Source organism: Drosophila sechellia, chromosome 3R (assembly GCF_004382195.2).
Source record: "Drosophila sechellia strain sech25 chromosome 3R, ASM438219v1, whole genome shotgun sequence".
Classification (NCBI taxonomy): domain Eukaryota; kingdom Metazoa; phylum Arthropoda; class Insecta; order Diptera; family Drosophilidae; genus Drosophila; species Drosophila sechellia.
Window position 1 is genome coordinate 5069699 of NC_045952.1, and position 23013 is coordinate 5092711.

At 42.5% G+C, this 23013-nt stretch overlaps 2 protein-coding genes across 2 annotated transcripts; both read left to right on the forward strand.

Moving 5' to 3' along the window:
* Nucleotides 1-1859: 1859 nt before the first annotated feature.
* On the forward strand, nt 1860-3243 carry LOC6614077. Its single transcript, XM_002038495.2, has 2 exons — nt 1860-2433; nt 2870-3243. The coding sequence occupies exons 1-2, from the start codon at nt 2115-2117 to the stop codon at nt 3157-3159; spliced, it is 609 nt and encodes a 202-aa protein (XP_002038531.2). The 5' UTR covers nt 1860-2114; the 3' UTR covers nt 3160-3243.
* Nucleotides 3244-9544: 6301 nt separating this feature from the next.
* LOC6614078 (keratin, type II cytoskeletal 5) lies at nt 9545-11686 on the forward strand. Its single transcript, XM_002038496.2, has 2 exons — nt 9545-9779; nt 10383-11686. Exons 1-2 carry the CDS (start codon nt 9561-9563, stop codon nt 11100-11102), a joined length of 939 nt encoding a protein of 312 aa, XP_002038532.2. The 5' UTR covers nt 9545-9560; the 3' UTR covers nt 11103-11686.
* Nucleotides 11687-23013: the final 11327 nt, after the last annotated feature.

Below are 23013 nucleotides of genomic sequence, written 5' to 3' on the forward strand. Positions count from 1 at the left end.
CCACAAAGTGCAACATTTTTAAAGCCTTTAGTGGATCATTCCCTTTGCGTTTTGTTAGACAATTGGGATGCATAGTATTTTTCCCACTCTATTGCTCAATTGGTTGCACAGAATCCTAGAATCCCTAATCCAACCATTGGACACATAGACTCACACCTGCCTACTCCCCCGACAGTTTGGAGCCACAACTGCCATGTCATTCAATCAACTCGATTCCAAATACCGCAATGCGCATTGCACATTGCACATTGAATTGTGGTCTCAATTGAATGTGCGGCAAATGAGATTCTTTTAATGACGATGGCGATCATTATGATGCTGCACAACAATCAATTATAACAAGTTGCCACAAAGACTCGTATTCAGATACAGATACAGATGCAGATACAGCTTCACATTGAAGTTGGGGAAAACAACGGCCGCAAAGGCCCCTCTCGAATGAATGTGAACCGATTCGAACCTTGGCTGCTTTCCTCTCGGAGATCGGAGATGGAGATGGAGCTGATGATCTGCTGCCAGGGGGAGATACTTTCTTTTTATTGCCGACACCGACACAAGGCGAACGTAACGAGTTCAGATCAATTTTTGGTTGACTGGCTGCCAGTTCGGCTCAATAACGTACGACTTGTTGTGTTGCCGCTGCGCTGCGGTGATGTTTTCAATTTTTAGCATCGCTTGGGTTTCCAAATTTCCAGAAAATGTGTAAGTGTGGTCTGAACCGTGTGCGTGTGTTTGTGTTGGCCAACAATATGATAAATATAAAAATTAATACATTGAGAGTGAAAGTTATTGCTTTTGGATGGCCACGATGATGTCCGCAATAATCATCACCGCCAGTTGGGAGAGAAATGGCGATAATGAAGATCGAAGCGGGATTTTGATGCTGCCAAGGTGATTTCTTTCGCCCGCCCCTTGGACCCGACCCAGTCACGTTAACTTGATTAATAAGTTTGGGGTGTTACAAAATACGTCAAAAACTGGCAAACGGCTTATGAAATCCCCAGAAGACGTTTTTCCGATACTCTGCCTAATTGAATTAAGGCACTACGTTGCACGCTACCAGCCAACCAATTTTTAAGCCGGAATGCGCTAATTAAGACTGTAAGAATCTTATATAATAGAGCAAGCACAGTCAGAAGCTTAGAAAGCTAAGCTCTTTTCAGGTGGATTTAAATCTTCATTCGAAAAACTCGTAGCAAATACGTCGGAATTAATAATGATACAAGACAATAAATGTTGAAAACGAAAGCAAACCTTTTAGAAATGAGTCTTTTACTTAACGCCCTCTTAAATTCAAATTTGGTAACCGTAACAACAATGATATTTCATTGTTCTGGTTGAATAATTTTGATTCCAACCCAAAAAAGGACTTAAAAGGACTTTAATTTACGCGATAACAACTTTTTGGACAGTGCTTAAACCGCCTTATCATCAGAAAAAACAAACTTTAAAACAACATTGCTTCTAGTCAGAATTACTTTCGATTACTGAGACCCCGTGCTCCGCACCCTTACCCCTTTTCACGGTCTGGCGACCCATTTTTATGGACTTTACATGCACTGGCCAAGGCAAATTGCCACTAAACGTCTACATCGCTCATCTTTCGGGCGAGGTAACTTTCGCTTTTTCGGCTGACACGCTTGCTAGTTGGTTAATGGAGTTGTTTGGGCCGCGAGAATCGTGTGAAGTGGAGTAGGAACCAGGTGTGGGCTAGGAACAAGCCCGCAGCACTTCTAATCTGTATAATTTGGCCGGAGCCGTCGAGTTGAGTGTACTAGAGGCCAAGTTGTTGGTGGAACGGGCGGTAGCCAAGCGCATCCCACGGCTGTCCGACCAACTGACCGTTGAAAATTGGAAAAATTGCAACCGCCAGTGAAGAAGAAAATTGCACGGCCGAGGCAAAAAGCAGAGAAACGCGAACTGAAGGCACATTTCTTTCTTTCCAGAAGCAGCATTGTTTTAATTTACAATTGTGACAATTCGGCCGGGGATGCTTGACTGACTGCGCCTCCTCCGTTTTCCCCCCTGGGAAAGTGCGCCGTGGAAATGCGAGCTATAAAAAATGACCAGGCGATTGTCAAGGCTTTTAGTTGAACTTCAAGCGTTTTGGCAACATGTTCCGCACTTTTCCGCTGCTCTGTTTGCTGTTCCTTACGGCTGTCCGTTCGGAAAACTGTGACCAGGATGCGGGTGCCACGTTATATTGCCGCGGTGAACGTGCTCTGCGAAATGTCCTGCGGAATTTAAATCGTAGTGATCATCCCCTTGTGGTGGTTAGAGGATTGGAGATAGTTCCGCTGCAGAACAATTCAATTGCTGATAAGGAGCCGGATCAGGAGCAGGGACTTCTGGACACCCTATCCTTCTATCTGCGCACCCATGAGATCAATGTTAAGCTGGCAGATCTCCTGGAGGACGAGGCCCAAGTTTCAGGTGAGCGAGTTTATCAGGTGATATCGAAAAAAGTGAAATAAAATAATATGGTAAAATTATTTGCTCTATCAAAACATTTTTACAAATGTTTCTAGTTGGCTTACTAAATTCCCTTATTATTTTTGTAATGTGATATGCATCAAATGAAGGTCACTTTGTGGAAAAAGAACAGTAATTAGGATGGTTTTAAATTGTATTGCAATAGGATGTTAATTGTTTGTATAATATTTTTGAACCATTAGCAGTTATTAAAGACTTATTGAATTCAAGTATCATTCTCATTGGAGAATGATTCTCATTCATATCAAAACCGTATTTGCCATCGATCCCAAATATTTGCATGACATCCAATGCTGCAAAAAAATCCTAAACGAACGAAATCTGCTGAAAGTGCACACTACACACAGAGTGATTAATATATTTTTGATTGTTTCAGAAGCCCGCAAAAAGGACAAAGGCCAGGAAATGCTGTTGGCAATGGCTCTGATGTTTGGCAAGATGATGGCCGTGATGGGGTTGGGCGGCATCGCGGCATTGGCCATGAAGGCCCTGGGCGTGTCCTTGGTGGCTCTGATGATGGCCGGGATGCTGGGTCTGAAGACGGCAGCCCAGCATGGCGGAGAGTCCAGTCACAGCATATCGTATGTGACCGGCGAGGGACATCATCACAAACGGAGGCGCCGCTCGTCCGGCCAACAACCCTTGGCTTACAGAGGCTGGGACTGAGGCACTGAGGGGCCCATGATGTTATCGTGCATTTTGTTAGTTCTCATGTAGCACCTAAATAATTTAATAATTTATCCATCATGCAACAGATCCAAGTTGTTTTTATACCAACTGCAATCGAATCGAGTGCAACGCCACTCGAGACGTTGCTGCCGCATCGGACAGTGGAGTTGCTGCTGTTGCTGCCTTGAATGCGGCTCTTTGGTTTATGAAATCGGTGAAAGTTTATTTGAGACGCGCTCGCATTGTGTAGCCATCAGCATCCGCAGCGGCAGAAGGCAACCTACACATGGCCATAACCATTGTATTTGTGGCTATACCCTGTTATTGAGATATATGAAATCCGATGATGCTAAAAATCTCAGTTGCTTAGATAATGTTAGTATTCTGAAATTGGAATCAAAATGATAGAGAAAAATTATTTTAAAAAAAATATGTTAGGAATCATTCACAAATACGATTATTTACGGCATTTATTTATACATCCGTATCCGTGACTTATATTAATGAGTAAAAATCATTTATTATATTTCATCAAAGAAAGAGAGTATCCCTAGTTCGATTTCCTCTAAGCACAATATCGGATTTCCTCTTTCTTGTTTACGGTGTCGTCATTTGTCAGCCCGCTTTCGTGCAGTGTTATCGATGAAGCTGCCAGATACCGGATATCGGAGTTCGGATACTCTTCATCGGTTCTCTCCTGATGTGCGCTTCAGATAGCCGCCGAACTCTTGGTTTCCGTGGAATCTGGTACACGACGACCACTGGCTCACTGGAGTCGGCCCGCGCAGAGATTGAATTTGCATAATGCGTGGCCAACTTTCACTGGATTTTGGCAGCGCCAACGGTTCTTTCCGACCACCAAAAGAGCCGTTGGCCAGAGTAGCAAAAAATTACAGTATGACAGACCCATAGCAGACCCCGAAAAAGGGGGAAAAACAAGATGTGCGTTCTGTTACACAATACCATTAAAGCCGCAGCACTTGAACGACCAAAACCCGTTAACCGGCCGGCAGGGATACGGGGGATACGGCCACCACTACCATTGGCGGCTGGCCGAGAGCAACTTGCTCTACCTTTACCCTCTTTCCACGGTCTTTCGTGTCCGAACCTTGTACCGCCGCCTAATTGCTCCGTCTACTGGTGCTACTTCTTTGTTGGATCGCGCTTCTGCTAACTTTCCCTTTTCAACGGCATTTTACGAGCGCGTCTGCCGGCGTAATTAAATTATAAAATAAGTTCATAAAGCCAAATTTGTTGTTTTAAAATCCATACATATATATGATCTACTGCTTTATATAAGAGCTCATTTGCTCCGGAATTAATTTTCTAAACGGCACGCTTTGATTTTTACCTGTTTACCACCACCGGTTGACAATAAAGGCAGCGGGCTTTATGGGTTTATGAGCACGACGATGATGATGATGATGACGATTGTGATCAGATGAGATGGCTGCCAAGACGTGTGTGAATGCTGGAGCTACAGTGCATAAATGAAAGTTCATAAAGAAATTAGCTGATTAATCCGTCGTTCGATGAGCTTGGAACTCGGAGCTTGGAAAATGACCAGGCCGAGCCCAACGACGCTGGATGGGATGGGATGGGATAAGATGAGATGACTGACTGAAAGTGTCACGCAGCCTACATTTCAGTGGCTGCCTCAAAAATTTCACTTTTCAATGATGCTGCTTCGCCCGTCGCCGTTGTCCGTTCAGATGTAAATTAATATTTAACCCAAATACCGCGAATTCTTTATTTGAAATGCTGGCCGTACCGGTTACTGCTGCCGCTTAGCGGAGTCTGCTGTATACATAATCCCCTTTCCGGCATTATTATGCAAATTTCGCATTAATTCAAATGGCCGTAAAAGGGAAAATGTGTTCTATTAACTTGACATTTTTATGGCTTTGTGAAATCTCCCGTCTTCTGGGCGCTGCTTCATTTCAGGGTGTGTGCTTCTTGGATTTGTGGCCAACTTTACTTTTACTATAACTATATTAAAATATGCATGCAATTAATGTTCACTATCTGGGATTTAGTTAAGAGAAGGTTCCCTCAGAGCGTTCCGGCCAGTGAAACATAAATTACATCATCGATTTTCACTTTCCTTGATTCCTTGGCATCATTTCGCCATTTGAATGCAAATATTTGCCGTAGCTCCACACATATATATATATTTATATATATATATAGCTACGGATTGTATATATTTATCTGTTGCCATGGCTGCTGTGCTGTGTGCAAATGGTTCACTTCTGACCACGACTTTCACCGAAACATTTTTGTTATTTATTCATTAAATTTTTGCCCCTGCTGTTGCCCTGCGATGCTTCTGTTGTTGTCCATTCTGGTTTTTGTAGCCGTTCAATAAAACCTGTACCTCACATACCTACATGGCGCACACGAAATTCTTTTTGCATGACCACGGCTGAAAGACGAAAAAAAAGTCAAAATTAAATGTAAAGTCAACAAGAGTTTTTAGCTCGCCAGAGCAAACACACCCACAAAGTGGCAATTGATTGGCAAAATACTATTCGGGCGAAAAAAAAATGTCAGCACACAATATGAAATTGTGCTACCAATTGGTCGAAACTTTTCTGTTTTCTACCGATTCGGAACGGTCCATTCGCTGATCCGTTAAGATATCGTTAAGATATATAGAACCGACAGAATTCCGAAATGCACGCCCTCGACGCTTTCGTCGCTTATGCTAATTGGTCAGAAATAAAAGAAAAAAACTTTCACGGCTAAGCCATTTGGCTTTAATTTAATTCAAACGGCTAGAAAAAGGGCCTTCGCTGATAAATAATACAGTAAAATGGCCTCTGTGTGGGACACAACGGTCATCTTCGTCGTCTTGGCCCGATCCACTAATGAGTCTTGGGCCCAAATTGATGTCAAGCAAAATGAAAGTGAGAATACGATGATATCTCCGCGGGCCCAAAATAATCACCGATTCAGACGAACGCTCGGGTCTTCGATCTGCTGATTGAAGCCCACTCAGCCATTGGCCTAATAAGTAGTGTAATTATTGAGATTTTCTTCGCGGTGGTGTTTGACTTGACCATCTTTTCGGAGGCTTGTGACCAACTTTCTTAAGACATTAACTTTTTGTAGGCAAGTGCATAATTTAAACCAGTGAAAACGCAAGTATGTTGCGCCGGAAACAGATTTGGCATCTAAGATGGATGGTCTAAGTTTTAAGGACATTATTATAGGGAAACTTTAAAAACTTTAATCTAAGTCTTAAAGGGGCTATAATGTAGTTTAATTTAATTATTAATCTAATCTTGTCTATGTTTTGAAAGTTATTAATTTAATTAAAAACAAAAATTAATTGATACCTCTTCATCTACAACAACTAGGACTTTAAGTAAGGACACTTTTTATATTTTACTTTAAGCAAAAGAAATTAATTTAATAAATGAGCTATGAATTTTTTACTGTCGATTTTTAGAAAATTCCCTAAATAGTTGCTGAAGTTGTTTTAATCAAACAAAAAGCACTTGACCTCACATCCTAGTTACGTAAGCTCGTTAGGCTTTCCTTTGTGTCCTGGACAACTACATAGATAAACATAAAGATAACTTACAGACAGCACCCCTTTGTGCTCTTTAAGAAGGTAAATACCCTGACGACTTAGGGGACGATGGATTTATAAATTGCCTGATATGCGGGACAAAAGGATAGCCGAAAGTTAAAAACAAAGTGGCGGAAAATCGAAAACTTTGTACTTTTATGGCCCAAAATGTTGACCTCCATTGGGTCAGTTTCTGATGTAACATAATGCACAAGTTGTGCGTTGTTTTTCTTTTCAGAGCGACTCAAGACACTTGCGATTTGTTTACCCAGCTCGGGGACAGCCATAAACAATAACAGCAACACCTTAAACACAACAGCAACATCGAGCAGCAGCAGCCACATGAACAACTACTTGCCAGTTCCAACTACGAGCGAAATTCATTCATAAAAGCACACACACTGGACACTTGGACGGTTGCTTTTCGCATGAATGACCAAGCCTGTTGGCCATGCTCTTGGCCATTGGCTGTTGGTCATTTGGTAGTTGGTATATGGTAGTTTGGGAGTTGGAAGTTGGAAGTTGGCACATGCCAGTCGCCAGACAAATCGAGGCCTTCACGCTCGACGCGTGAACCGACATAAGTTCGACCGTTAAGACGGATGTGCAGCGGCATTCAAATTTGCATGGCTTTGCAGCTCCGAACCCATTTGCATCCGAATGTGTGCCGATTTATGGCGGTCGAAGAAAACGCAAAGCGGAATTCCAGCTTAAAGATCGCATCACTTGTTTTGATTTTCTCCTCTGGGGAGGCTGCACCCATTTCGACGTTGATGTTGCGTTACGAAATGCCTCGCACTTTTACCACCGCACGCCTATTTCGATTGACGTCACACGGCCAACTGAAAGCCGATTTAATTGTGGTAGCAAATTACACATACGCCCCATCGCCCATCGACAATTTGGCGCCCATTATGCGGATGATTCAGGGGTTTCGTAAGGCGCACCGCACCAGATCCGCATGATAGTGTCGGATGTCGTCAGTCACAGACATTCACCTTGAAACGGGAGCTCGGATCTTTCCAAGAAAGCTACCATCCATCCAAGCACACTGAGGAAAAACGTCATGATTGTATTTGGCCGAATTCAATCTATTACTATATGGAATTTTTGTTTTAATTATGTATAGTACTATGAAATATAAAAGAATAAAGAGGTTTGCTAGATTCGTAGAATGTAATGGTTGAAGAAATCATTTCCGACCCTATAAAGTATAACACCCGTTCTCGCAACCGCAAAGTGCCCAAACGCGTCACCCCTGCAGAATGTTTTGTGCCTAAATTTTATTATTCGTTTTGCCAATTTCTCGGATAATGATCCTGATCCAAAATATTTTACTTTAAAGGGTTGGAAATTTTTACTCTATGATATCAATTTAATTTGCTATTAATACCTTATTAGAGCTTTCTGCAATTCAATCAACTTACTTTACACCACTAGATAAAAACAAATCAAGTAAATTTCACTTAAATACAGTAACTTAGTGATGATTTCGCTCAGTGCAGCAGTCCATCATCTGTGGGTATCTGGCGTCTTGTGCGCATCCGTTTTTGTTTGCTTTTCGTGTAATTTCTCTTTCATTTCACTTGAGCAATTGAAGCGCGCTGTTATTTGCACTTTTGCTAAGCTCAAATTGTTGACTAATGTGTCACAATTGCCGAGTCAGGCCGTTTCTTATGATTATGCCCGCAGAGGTGTTTTCACCTGAGCACTCGAACTGCCCGAAGGAAAAGTCCCGAGTAGGACGTGCCTATCTGGCCGTAGATCCCGCCTCCCAGCTATCCTGTTTCCAGTCGCTGTCCTAGTTACATAACTGTCATTATATATCACACTTTATGTTGCGCAATAAAAACAGAGCCACAATAAAGTCACGAAAATTAAAAGTAATTTCAAGGCGCGCACATGCGGTAAACATAACTATTTTTGGTGATACCGGGTGGACGGGGGTCTTAAACGGAGATGACATACAGACCAGGGGCCAGAAATAACAGTAGTATGAAAATATCATACACACAACTTTCATTTCTTGCGGCAAAGTGCCCGAAAAACAAAAGCGTTCAAAAAATAACAAAATCCAGAAGAATATATGACACACATATGGGGGTCTGTGCCGCGAGGGGGGCAACCAGGGGTTAAGAGTCGGGGTGTGTGGAGGGTTAAGCTGCGCAGCACCTGTTTATCACCTCATGTGTTGTAATCTGTGAGGCTCCAGAAGAAACTACATCTCTTTGTCTGCGTGCGTTTGTTCGAGGAGATGGGCAGAAGACTCTGCGGGAAGATGCGTCTTCAGGGGTCTCTCCGCTCGATTGTATGTATGTGCGCGCATGAGTGTGAGTGTGTGGGGGAGAGAAGACGGACAACCTTGGCTTTGGCTCTCCCATGAAAACTTTCTCGTGCTCTCACATTCAACAGCCCTGCTGCCTGCTGCCTGCGCTGACGTCGACCGAAGACAGAAGACTCGTCTTCGCATGCGCATGCGCAGCGACTTTCTTTAATGCGGAAGCATACAAAGCTCTGCCTGCGCTTGCCTAATGCGGCTTCTAAGCTCGGAGGCTGCTGCGAAAGAGAAGCAGCGCTGCGGTCAGAAAGAGAGGGCAGCTGCCGTCTTCGCAGAGTCAGAGTGCCAGAAAGAGCACGCAGACACGTGTGGAAGAGGGCTCGGGCTCTTCGGCGATGGAGACCCTAGCTGTATGTGTGGGCACCGGCGCTTTTTACATAATTTTACGTTATGCCGCTGCCGAGGCGACCGCTACGTTGGAAACTCTTTAAAAACAGCCTGACAGCGGCGAAAAGTTATCAAACCGCAGCTTGTTCCATTCGAATGAACACACCAGTGATTTCGGTGGTGCCCAAGGAATTCAGTCGCAGAAATCACCAATCCACCAACCCAACCGCCAGCATGAAGTTCTTCGTTGCCACCGCCTGCATCCTGCTCCTGGCAGCAGGCATCTCCGCCGATCCCGTCAAGGCCGCCGAGGAGCAGCCCGGCGCATTTGCCCAGTGCCTCGAGTCCGACTCTATCTCGTGCCTGCAGCTCACGGTACGGATTATCTAGGCCCTAAGGATTACATACCCCTATTACAAAACGAAAGATCAAAGCACAATCAAGAACTATTGCAAAGATGCTTTTCAGTGAAAGTGAAACCAAAAAATCCATTGATCTCCGATTAAGTGACAATCCCATGTGATCTAAAGGATACTACTGAAGTGAAAGTGAAAAACAGTTTCTTTACAGCTTCCTGTCGAGCTGAAATTATTTCCCAATAATCAATATTTAAAAGAGTGTGTAATTTGCCACATACAATTGACACCTGACAGGAAGACTTTTAGACTTGCAAGTTGCGCTAAGCACATTTAATTTATATTTCCGAGCTAAAAATATGTCATCAAATTCCTATCCTAAAATCTTGAAAAGAAGTGATTATATAATCAACAATTATTCTATTACTTGCAAACTAAGAAATTCTTTCAAATTTCACTGATAACTTAATTCTCATTTAGCCACTTATTTACATACAAAGGATGCCATATAATCATAAAAATCAATCAAACATATCCTCAATGACCAATACTTTTGACTTGAGATCACAGTTCATCACATCACAGTTCGCTCTAATTCGAAACCACACTTCCTCCTCCACAGCTCTTCCGCAAGGCCAAGTCCGTGTTCGATAACCCTCAGATCGAGCTTTTCGGTGGTGTTTCTCTGGTGAAGTCCAACGAAGGTCGTCAGGGCAAGTCCCTGGACAACTCTCTGGCTGTTGAGGCCGCTCCCACCGTGGAGGCCCGCACCGCCGAGATGGGCAACTACTTCATGGACAACGCCAAGAGCTTCTTTGCCGAACGCTCCCTGAACTTCAACTTCGCCAACGCCGCTCGCAGCGTGGCCCGCGCCATCCCCGATGACATCAAGGCTGATCTCCGCGAGCTGGTCGTTGAGTCCCGTACCCGCAAGAAGAAGCTGCTGAAGAAGTTCCTGCCCATCCTGCTGGGAGTTGGTGCTAAGATTGCCGTCCTTGGAGTCGGTTCCATCTTCGGACTGCTGTTCCTGGCCAAGAAGGCCCTGGTTGTGTCTGTAATCGCTTTCTTCCTGGCTCTGGCTGCTGGTGCTTCCAGCGGACTGGGACGCATCGGTGGATCCGGAGGCGGCGGCGGTCTGCTCGGCGGTCTGGGAGGTCTCTTCGGCGGCAAGAACGCCGGTGGATCATCGGCTGCCAGCACCGGTGGATGGTCCTCGGGCGGTGGTGCCTCCAGCGCCGGATGGTCCTCTGGCGGCAGCTCGGGCTGGGACACCCATGGTGCCTACAGCTCGCCTGTGGCTCAGACCATCGCCTACCAGGGATACAAGCAGGCCCGCCGGTAAACAGTTGGCCCAGAGCTAAGTTAACCGAAGGACGAAGGCCAAGGAGAGAGAGAGAAACAATCGCTAAAAATGATGACCTATATTTATATTTATTTATAAATTATTTATTTTAATTTATTACTTGAACGAGAGTACGAGACGAACAAAGTGCCTTCCATTAGACAAAAAAAAAGACAATCACTTAATAACAACACACCCAAACACCACCTTTCATCCAGAACCGCCAATAACCTCCACAAAGGAATCTTCACTACTTTCCGCACTCCTTACTCTTCACGATGTATCTCAATTTCATGGCTGCACCTTTGATAAATGGACTGCAAATCTTTGCGACTAGTCGATCCATCAGTCAAAGCCAGCCGCCTCGCCCATCTGTATGTGTATCTATCTCTCATATATTTCCATCTATCCCTGTGCTACGACTATCTCTATCTGTACCTGTACCTCTATCTATCTACATATCTGTCTATCTACATCTGTCTAACTATCTGGTCTTTCCCACTTTACCGCCCGGGAAAGACCAACCAAATGCTGCTAAATCAAAGAATCAAATAATAATTCAAACATGAAAAATACTTTAAAAACACGACTCTCTTTTCTTACGCAACTCGCCTTCACAGCCCTCGACAGCATCACTCATACGCCGCGTTATCTGGCAAAGCAATTTGCATGTGGATGGCGCAACTTTCATTTCACTTCTGCCCACCTCATTCTTCCTGCTATCAGCCTCCAAAAATCGAACTTTTCATGGGTTTTCTAAATTTCACCCACTTATTTCACTTCCACTCTTCTGCTTCTGGTAAACTCCATTTTCACTGCACTTTCTTCCGTCTGACAGAATATGAACAAAGGCAATTTGCTGAAAAATAAAACAAACATTTAGCTACGCGCATTTCGGCTCATTCAAGGCGGGGCCCCAACGTATTGTATTTTAATATTTCTCCACCTGCCGGAGCCCCATTGTTAGGCGACGCTTAGCACCTTTTGGCCCAAAGAAAGTTGTAAACGCCATCAAAGTGGGCCCGGCTCAATTGAGCCTAAGTAACTGAACTAAAATGAACTGAACTGAACTGCAGTTGCCGGTTGGCAGAACGGCACTTTACAGCCGCTGATGGCTGATGGGCCGATGGCTGCTTTACTTATGAATATGACCCACTTTGGGGGCTGGCTCATGGATGCTGTGCCCATTGACTTCCTCTTGGCTTTCTTCGAGCACAAATACGTCAGCAATTAATGTGTCGCCGAATGGCTTTAAAGCACTTTTCTATGATCATTGGGGCCGGTTGGTTGTTGTTTTGTTGTTTGATTTGCTTGCTTAGCATTCAGCTGCTCGGTTCTGCTTCTGCCGCAGTTTACAACTTCATTTCGGGCCCAATCGTGGAGTCTGCTCACTCTTCTTTTTGAATTGTTTTGCTAAGTGAAATTCCTAAGTAGTTCTCCATTGAAGGTGTCACGCTTTAAATCAATAGCTATTGTCCAGACGCACTCGTAGGAACACGCAAAGTCATTCCCGGTGCTTGTGGAGGCAGTGAAAACAGACATTCCCAAGTCATTGAAAACACGGTCATTCCCGAACACAATCGTGTCACAAATGGGCTGTTGCTCAGAAAAAGGGAAAGTACATGGCGTCTTGTGAGAAACCATTTGGAAAATGAAACCATTCCAATGAACTGAGTTCTAAGAAATGCATATTTATTCAAATATCCATTATCTATTATAATGAATCTCTCTTAATTGTTTTCTTTAAGATTTTTTTTTAATTAAGGATAGTAGAATCATTGGAGCATACAATTGGATATATGTCCATACCTAATTATGTATTTTAAATTTATATCTTTTCTAAAATCTATCTTTAATGAGGTGGTTCGACAGATTCCATTTGCAACAAATTTCTTAGGCAACGAACAAAAACTGAACCTGGGACCACCTTTTTTAAATTATTCACCAAATTCATTGAAATAAGATAGGATTTTATTGGACACGTTTGCGAATAAAACCGAATTTAAAAAAAAAGACAAATTCTCCTAAGAAGAGATTCTGTAGTGTCCTATCATGTTTTAAATATTCACGGATACATTGTAATCCTTTTTATGTAAATTAGAAACCAAGACTACTCTCACATTTCGACCAACAAATAAAATGTGTCCTTCGTTTTATGTGAAATTTTAAGCTGTGTAAAATTGATAAAAGCCGTGCGGGGAAATCTAGTCACGAGTAACTCCACCAAGTTGACAAGCCATGTACGAATATTATATTCCTTCCATCTTTATTATATTATATAGAAATTATAAGTTCAAGTTCAAGTGAAAGATTTTTTCAAGTCTACTTTACAGCAACACCTACAATCTTAAACGTAAATTTTCGCTTAAAGTCTCTTTAATTTTACTAGCCTATTTTTCTGCGCAGAAGAAAGGTGTGTAAAAGATCACAACTTTAAAGTATTCCGATGAGAAAGCAGGGCTTTCAATAAGTACTTTTCGAGACTTTCTCCAAAGCTGCGATCGAAAGCCTTTCTTAGGTGTACTAAAAGCTTGGTGAAGAAAGTTTAAATTAAAGACTTTCTTTCGGAGTTTTAAACCAACAACTGCTCAGCACATTTAGATCGATATTATCGATACATTTTTACTTCATAGTAAATTTCAAATGCTCGAACTCTGCGAAGGGAAACATAGAAACGGCCAACATTCCAACATTTATTAAATTAAAATCTGTGAATAAAGAAAGACCATTTACATTTTTTAGTTATTTTGTCGGCCACAAATGTATGTTTTTCATAATTAAAAAAGCTGTGGTTGCTCTTTTTGAGAAGGGGGAATATGTCGAGAAACACATTAATTCAGAGCCAAAATTCAGTGCGAGCTCAGAAAAGCAGCAGGCATGCTGGGCGTGTTTTGCTTATTTTTCTATAATCCACTAACAGGTGCCTTTGACAGAGCCTTTTACGGTCTGAAAACCAGGTAGGCACTCGTCGGTTGGTGGTCCATGTAGTCTAATCCAACTGCCCAGGTACCGAGAGCTTTTCCGGTTTTGTGGTTGGCAGTTTGGATTGGGGTTCGGTGGTTGGTGGTCCGTGGTCCATCGGTGTGGGTCAATGTACACTTTACGGATTTGGTTCCCATTTCACCAAACCACTGAGATTCGGGGATGGGAATCGGCGGGCAGCTGGAAAGGTGGGCCAGGTGCTGTGTGTGAAAGTGTTGCAACTGGCCAGTTGCACTTGCAGTGGGCTGGTCATGTTCATACTTTAGAGCGGCTGATTCAAGACGGCTGACATTGAATAATACAATCGCCGAAGATTGGACTGCGGATCTGGGCCTGGGCCAAAAGGCAGTAAAAGTGTTGTTCCCAAGTGGCATTTACAATTTTTCGCACAATGCCGCGGCTGATGTGTGAAAGTTGTCGGCCTGCCGCTTTATTGTCAACATATCGGCAAACGGGGGAACAAAACTCGTTTAATGGAGAGCCGCACGTTTGGGCCAACAAAAGAACGAAACGCTGACAACGAAAGTGAAATGCTTCCCCGCTCGATCATAATTACGATAATGACAAATTTTCGTAATGAAACGAAACTGAAGTGCCTTGAAAGTGAAACCTGAGCAATTAATGCTGCCCCGGCCACACCCTCATTTTATGTTTAATTTTTCCCTGAGCTTTCGTTTTCGTTCCGCGATCTTTTTGGCTATTACACAATGCAGGCGTGGCGGGATATTTGCATTTCATGATTCGGCGATTTTTGGCCCACCTATACCTATTTTGTTGACGGGAAAGAAGCTGAATCCTGAGCCAAAGCCAAATGGCAAGCCGCAGCCAAACTGATTATGAAGTGGAAACTCTCACTTTTACGATTATTTTTCTTATGGCTTTCGGTTGTCATGATCTTCATCATCTTTCTTCGGTTTATGTGCCCATTGTTATTGTCTCTTCGGTCTTCTGTCCCAAGATGATTCGACTTTCAGCGGCTAGAAAAGCGGCATAAAAGTCAATTTTATGCTCACTTTTTGTTGCTGATTGGCCAACGCGATCGTGCCGCGGCATCATATGCGCTCCTGTGATTTGGAGCAACACTAAATATCTCAATTAGAAGTTATTGTAGGGTTGGAAATGACCTGATGTGGGTCAGACCTTTCTCCACTTGGCTCGAGACCTAAATTCATTTCTCGGCCAGCACAGATGCGCTGCCATTGATTTGGAGGTGGGGCCCATTCGTCGCAGCTATTCCGACCCATGCCATTCATTCAGCAAAACATCTAGCCCAACCCTCTGACAATTAATTAAAATCGAAGTGGCTTTGGTTTTTTGGACTCTGGCCAACTCTGTCGCTTCGACAGACTCTTGCCTGTGGCTGCCACGCGCTCAAAGTCCAGGCCGAACTATTTTTATTTCGATACCGGTTGTCAGTTTCTGTTGTTGCACTCCGGTCGACTCATTCGGTTTTCAATTTCAAACATTTTTGGGCTGCAGGCACACGTGGAAAAATTCAACATCAATGGACTTCAGCCTTTTAAACTAATTAATAAGTTCATATAATCAGAATTTTTCAAAATGGTGATTATTATTTATGCTTTCTTACACGAAGAAAATACATGTTACATATATGTATTATTATTATTATTATTTTACTAGATTTTTAAAATTGCATATTTATTAAGCTAAATAATTGGAGTCCAAATAAATTTCATAAATTTTTAATATAAAATATATATATAATATAACATTCTTTGAGTGATCATAAACGTATTCTTTTCTTTCTCTGCATTTAAGCAAGTCGAAGAAAGTGCCGGTGACTTTGGGTTTGGCTCTGCTCGACTTTGGTTGTTTTTTTGCTCTTTCTGGTATTTTTTAGTGCTGGCCATATCCGTTTTTGGCTCGATTTATGCCTTGCGATAAAGTCAAACCACCGGGCAGACAAAGCGGGGACTTGCTCAGTTACATCGACGTATCGATGACGAGCTTCGAATTCGATGGGGCAGCTTCGAGCGCCTTGGGTGAGGTGTGTATAAATCGGAAAGATTAAAAAAGTAAGAAGAAAAGAGTTTCACTTTCTCAAGAGTTTACAGTTACTCATACAAAAATATGGAAGCTATTGGTGAGCAGAGTTATTGCTCTTTGGCCCGGCCACGATTGGCAGCCGGCTGGCGAAGTGGCCAAAAGGAAATGGCTGTACTAGGCTCAAGAAGAAGCCTGCAGGCCAAATTGAAATCTTATAAAATACTCTCTCCAATGGGTGGATATGGCTCTGGGTTGATGTACAAATGTTTATTAAATGGATTTTAATTAAACGTATGACAGAAAACAAATCAATTAGGCTTATGCTGTCGAAAATTAAATGCACTATGCTTTAAATTTAAATTATTGTGCTAAAACAAAAATAATCAAATTAAAAATTGTAGTGTAAACAGGTTTTTATGCAGTGAAAATTCATATTTTGACATTTAAGTAAATTTACCTCTATGCTAATTGCATCTGAAGGGGGGTTATTGATTAATTTGATACACCCCTTTTAAATTTGAAATTACTCCTATTAAGTGCACATTTGGCAATCGCATGCAACACCTACTTCATTAGGCGGCCAAACACCATACAAAGCAATTCCATTCCGCATACGCCGCATAGTCCCGCGTTCATTCAGTTCGGCTATCTGAATGTCAGCCGATGTCATTTAAATTTCAGGCACACTCTTCTTAATGGACAATGACCGCAGTACAGCGAATGTTTGACATTGATAGAGCGTCGATTGGATGCAGCAGGTGCAGAAGAGAGTGTGGATGAGCTTTTACCACATCCGCCGCACTGGACACATTATGATTAATGGCCGGCGGAAAGTATTGGCTTAGGTCAGGTGTGAAATTTTCCAGTGTCAGTAGGGGACTTGAATCATAATCCATTAAGTGGCCCGTGTCAACCCCTCGGAACTGAGGATCTTGCGAGCGAATTTCACTAATTACACCGGAGACAACGAGACGATGGCCGTAACAATGAGCAATAACAAACAAACTCGGACAAAGTGTAATTTTGGAGGTTGGACCAGCAGCTGCCAAACTTTAATGGGATTTTCGGAGTATTTCGCATTTTGGATGGGGCAGGCTTAATTCGCATTCGCACTTGTGGCCATGGACATAAATACTCGCGTTCGTACAGAGAGTGAGTTTTGTGGCCGTAGCAGAAAACTTTCACTCATGTTGTTTTCGAGCGGCTCTGGTTCGGGTTGTTATTGTTGCTCCTGCCAAAAAGCATGCCCATTTCATTATTAATATCGTCATTGCAAAAGCTGTGCCGCGGTCGTGACGAAAAGCCATCAAGTGGTCTGGACATTGACACTTGACTCAGAGCTGAGAGCTCAGAAACTGTTACCCAGTACATTAATGTGGCTAACAATATTTTCTTTAGTGTAGGCTTTCAAGAGCAATACGCTTTAATTGTCGATTTAATTGGCTATATCGCACTTGACCAAGCAATGGCGCTTCAGTTTGCTTCGCTTCCCTTCGTTGGGCGCCACTTTTTGCGTTTTTCTGGTACTGCGATAGCAGGTCAACCGGAGATACAGTTTTATCAATCGAAGGGTCTTTGATTTCGCGGTATTTTCAGGCTCGGCGTGTCATTACCGTCATTATGATTCCTCTTGGAGGCTTCTGACCGAAATACCATTGAAAGCAAAAGAAGAAAGTTTCTCAGTGCCAGCGCACACACATTGTCTTCTTTATTCACTTGCCAGCATTTCCTCCGCATTCATTGCGAACCAGTCGGTTATGCGCCTTTTTATTTGCCTTAATTTAATTAACAGCGTAGTTTTAAGTAGCCATAAAAAAGAGTAGTGGAAGAAACAAAAGCGGTACGAGAATGATCATCATCGCCGGACCAATGATCATACGCGCGCCGGTCACAGAAGTTTCACTTTAAAGAATGCAACGATCGCATCACTCGATCGGTCACCTCGATCGCAAAGGTTGCCCCTAAGGCCACGAAACTGAAATCGTTGCATTATTTATGCCGCAAAGTGGGGCACAGCATCTGCGTCCAGCAACAAGGGCGTAACTGCTTTCCTGTTGCGGCGGCAACTGCGTGAAAGTTGCGGAAGCTGGAAGTTGGGGCACCGAAAGAAGTAAGTTTAAAACATAATGTATCCTCGAGAAAAAGCGAAAGGGCTTGGGGACGGACACACGTGCGCCGCACAGATCGGGCAATAAAAATTGCAATTTCGACAAGTTTCTCAGGCCAAGAGGAGAAACCCTTTCTCTTTCGAAAGAAAGCGACGGCGGTGCCCCGTTTGCTGCATGTGTGTTCGCACAACTGCACTCGAGGGCCATAAAAGTTTTTCACACGTTATATAATTTTTAACGCCGCCGGCGACTCCTGCTTTCCTTGCATTTTCAACTTTGTGGCACCATTTGCTTACACTTTGGCATCAATTATTCAATATAAGCGGCATTTAACGGTAAAGAAATTACATAAAAACGAAAAGAAAAGAAACGCTAATAAATTATTAACTAAATGCTGCAAACAAGATATTAATACACCACGAACATTTGTCTGCGTGTATCTGATACCCTACTCTACGATATTTTAACACAAATTTATGAAGTACGGCAAAGTGGAGTGACATAAAAAACTATTACGTGCTCTTGGGGCAATAATCTTATAACATTAAGTCAATTAAGTTTAGGCAGATATAAAATCCAAGCCTTCCAATATAGTCCATATGCCCGAAGAATGTGTGTGTGTAACTGTCTCCGAGACATCCGTGCTCCGATTTCGCAATGGATGCCATCGACAGCGTCATCGCGCCTCGAAATTAGCCTTGCCGTTTTGATTATGCCCGCTGAATTAGATAATTTCAAGTGTGGGCCATATCCATAAATGTTTTATTTTTGGCTTGTGTTTTTCCATTTTCGGGCGGCTAGCTAGATGCATATTAGCGCTCCACGGAAAGTGAAAGTGATGCGGCCGATTCCGAGAGCGATTCGTGCATTTATAATTTGTATCTCCAGCGGCGGTTGCCAGGTGGGCCGGCTCAGCGGTTATGCTAATGGGCGTGGCAGGTTTTTCTGCTAAATGATTACAGCACAGACCGCTAATTTGCCTCCGCCTGCTTGATCTGACCTTTCCCCGCGCCGTGGGGGTCGAATCCGCTGTTCCCATGACATGGCCAGCCGAGCCAATTCCCCATTGTTCCAGCTGACAGTGGGCCATAAAAGCAGTCATAAGCGAGGAAGCATGAGCTTGCATCTCTGGATGCAAGATTGGGTATTGCGACTATGTCGTAAAGATGGCCCATGAAAATTCTCACATTTACACGGCCCTAAACAGCTAAAAGAAAGTCAATTACCACTGTATTTGAATGCTACCCGAAGTTGGATCCTCAACTCATGTTTATGGAGTTAGTTAAGTGTGTTTGTGTGAAATTAAAAGCTGTCAATTACTTTGCTAAGTACAATGTTAAATATGCAAAACAACCTCGTGAGTCATTCAACTGAAGAGATGTATTTGTATGCCTAAATATTAATAATAATAATTTTGACGACATCGATTGAGAAGAATAAATGCACACATGTCATGCTGGGATACAAAATGTTTTTATCATTCACTTATTTCAGTTAGAAAAACCAGGTTTATTTCCATTTGACTTACTCTTTTATGAAGAGCAACTACATAGGGTTTTGAAAGACGGCTGTCAACTTTTTACCCAAGCCTTTTTGATTTGAACTGGGCCAAAGAAATGACGCCCACTTGACTCTTTGTTGCCGCTCTGTAAGTTAAAATTGAAGATATTAAGTGGCAGTTGCAGTTTGTTTTGCGGTTTCACTCCGTGATTGACTGCAGTGCCATCAGTATTATCATTGGTATTGTGGGAGTTGGCTGCTATTTTTTTGTCTCGGTGTATGTCAACACCCACTCGACGGTAATGGCCATGGTAATGGTAATGGCCATGGCAATGGTAATGGCAATTGGGAGTGCTAGGTCCGGCACTCACTTCGTCATCCGTTCATTCATGCAGTTTTGATTTTGTGACTTTGTGAGTTTGTTGGCTTGCATTTTCCAGATGCAGAGCTGCACGCGCGGCGGCAGTGAATGTTGTTGTCTATAATGGAAAAGGAAAATTTAACCTGAACTTTCTTTTTTTGTGTACTGCTGCAGTGTCAGCCACAATGGCAACTGCATTATAAATAATATATATTTATATAGCTACATTTATATATTCAAGCTCTGAACTGCTCTGCAGCTCTTTGCACAAACACAGATTTCGGCGTTTAAGGTCTGGTGCTGAAACCCGTTGTTAGGAGCTTACTCTCCATTTTTACAAACCATAGGCATAAGGCAACCTGTTGATATGGCCCGCCACAACAATAGAACAAAAAGTGGTTCGCATAGCTTATTCAATCCCGATCCGCTGCACACTTGGTTTTGGTCTGGGAGGCTGGTGGCCATTCATGTGGGCTGGACGTGGACTCGAAGTCTGCGGGGCCAATGCAGTGAAAGTGTCGTTTCTCATGCTTTCAGCGAGGCAGCAACTCCCAAAGCCACGAATATAAAAATGTAATTAAATGTCAAATAATTCAACATTTGGCGCCTAGACACATTTGCATCCCTAAATGCACTGGTAAAAAGTAAGAGTAAAGACGATGTAAAAATAAATTGCAAAGTATAACTTTTTTTATGCTGTTTCTGACCAAGTGGGCTTGGAAAACGAGGAATGCAACTTTATAGACAATTTTAAGTTAGTAATGAAATATTTCCTTTTACAAGTAAATTTTGTAGATTTCGAAGTGACAGCTCATGTTCCAAAAATAAAAGATTTTCTTACAAATACATTCTACCGGTACAAAAAAAATATTGTTTGAAATTGTGTTGTGATTTTCTAAAAAATTTCATCTTTAAAAAAAATTACAAATGATCAATTAAATGGAAAGAGTATCAATGTTAACAACCAATTTATAATAATAAATAATCAAGAGAATAACTTATTGCGGCGCTTTAAATGTTTTATATTTTGGTATAAATATTTACTTTTTTCTTTCTGTGACTTAGTCAGAGATTCACGTAACGCGCTGCGATTCCCTCCCAGCATAAGATGCATATGAGATTCGCTTTCACTGGGACACGTCGGTCTGAGCTGAGCTTTGGCTGATCTGGAAAAGCGTTTTCACACCGGTCGCCCGCCGCTGCTGGGGCCCAATTCATAAGCGCATTTTCATTGCATTTTCGCACATTCATAACTCTTTAATTAACTATTTTCAACACTTTCTTGGGGTCCGTGGCAATCGCATCCTGCTCGCGGTCATTTGCCGAGATCCGATGCGATCCAGAGGTCCACTTGCATTTCGCATTCAGCATTTCGCATTTGCACACCACAAACTCTCTCGCCCGGGGATGAGAAGATGACTTTCATTTGGCCGGACTCCTGGTCACTGTCTATTTGCGTACTTTTACCTGTCCCAGCCAGTTAGTTAGTCACTTTGGCCAGTTACTTGGTTAGTCAGAGACAGCTGTGGGTCGAGCTACTGGTGTTTGCCCGTCGATATCTCAGTCTGCTGGACGCCATCGGTGTGCTTTTCCAGTTGGCCATGGCAACTGTTTGTTTGGGCCGCATCTATTTGACAACGCATATATGGTAATTTGCGCATCCATCGCGAAGAAGGGCAGACCGCCGCATACCACGCATATTTCTCGCAGATGTATCCGCGACTTTCCCTTTTCTGAATGGGGTTATGATTATTATTATTGGCACTGTCACTGCCATTAGTTTCTGGTCGCTGACTTGGCGTTGGCATAGATTCTCTGCCCTGAGAACGTGATCGGCTTCTATTTGGAATATCTTATGAGCACACATAGAGAAAAAATCACCCATATCAATTTGTCATTGTCATTTTTATTTTAACAAGTCATTTTTCAGCGAACTTGAAAATGATTCCACAATTCAGATACCGAATCCAATACCAAAAGATTAAGTCAAAGGTGTATGCGATATTAAATATCAGATGCAGCTTTCAAAATACTTCAAAGTATAAATACCTTTTTTGCTTTTATTTATTTATTATATTATTTTATTTTATTTTTTTTATTATATTAGACAAATTGCTGATTATTATGCAAAATAGCTGGATGTATATATCATTAAATTATCATTGATTTTATTCCAATTAATGAAGATTATAAAGATTCGTCACTAACTGCATTTTAAATATTACGTATTAACATTAATTAAATAAAGTGATATATTTTTGATAAAATTGCTTTATTAAAATTCAACTTTTTTCTATTTTATGTTAATTTCATAATCTATTTTCAAATTTAAATTTTATGACAAAATTATAAAATGAAATTATGAGAGCCGATTAAAATTGAAATATATTGATTTCTAACCGGCAGTAAATTGGAAATGCAAATTAGCCGTTCTGTTCACCTCAGCGGCTCGCTTCAAGCGCTCTACTGGGCTTGAAAGGGAAATGCTTTTACTTACTTTTACAAAATCTCATTTTCAATTAAAGCCCAGACAATTAAGATTACGACTACGATTTTCGGCACTTTTGGTCCGCTCTCTGCCGTCCGGGTAAAAGTAGCTGGTTGTTTGTTCGCTGGTTTCCCACCGGCAGGAGGCTGCGTCTGTTGACAATGTTACATGAACTTCGGGCGAAAGCAGCGCAGCGGCAGCGACAACTTACAAATTACAGTAACAATGCTTTTCCAGCTGCTGGTGTACAGCTGCAGCGCGGCCGACGCTAACGGCGACGTCGATGCCGACTGCGCATTACCGTTGGCCGGCCAAACGAAAGACTTAAACGAGAAACTTGCACGACTAGTTTAGGGGAACCGCTTCTGGGGGCCAGGGGGCAGGTGGGTCGGAGAAATGCTTTCGCAGCAGATGAGCATGCCGTTGCCGAAGTCACTGCCACTGCCGCCGTATATAAATTGTCGT

Bases quoted from the DNA above. Each gene is read 5' to 3' on its own strand.
- LOC6614077 (XM_002038495.2), top strand. From the start codon at position 2,115: ATGTTCCGCACTTTTCCGCTGCTCTGTTTGCTGTTCCTTACGGCTGTC. The intron at 2,434-2,869 runs GTGAGCGAGTTT...TGATTGTTTCAG, and splicing joins GGACGAGGCCCAAGTTTCAG to AAGCCCGCAAAAAGGACAAA.
- LOC6614078 (XM_002038496.2), top strand. From the start codon at position 9,561: ATGAACACACCAGTGATTTCGGTGGTGCCCAAGGAATTCAGTCGCAGA. The intron at 9,780-10,382 runs GTACGGATTATC...CCTCCTCCACAG, and splicing joins TCTCGTGCCTGCAGCTCACG to CTCTTCCGCAAGGCCAAGTC.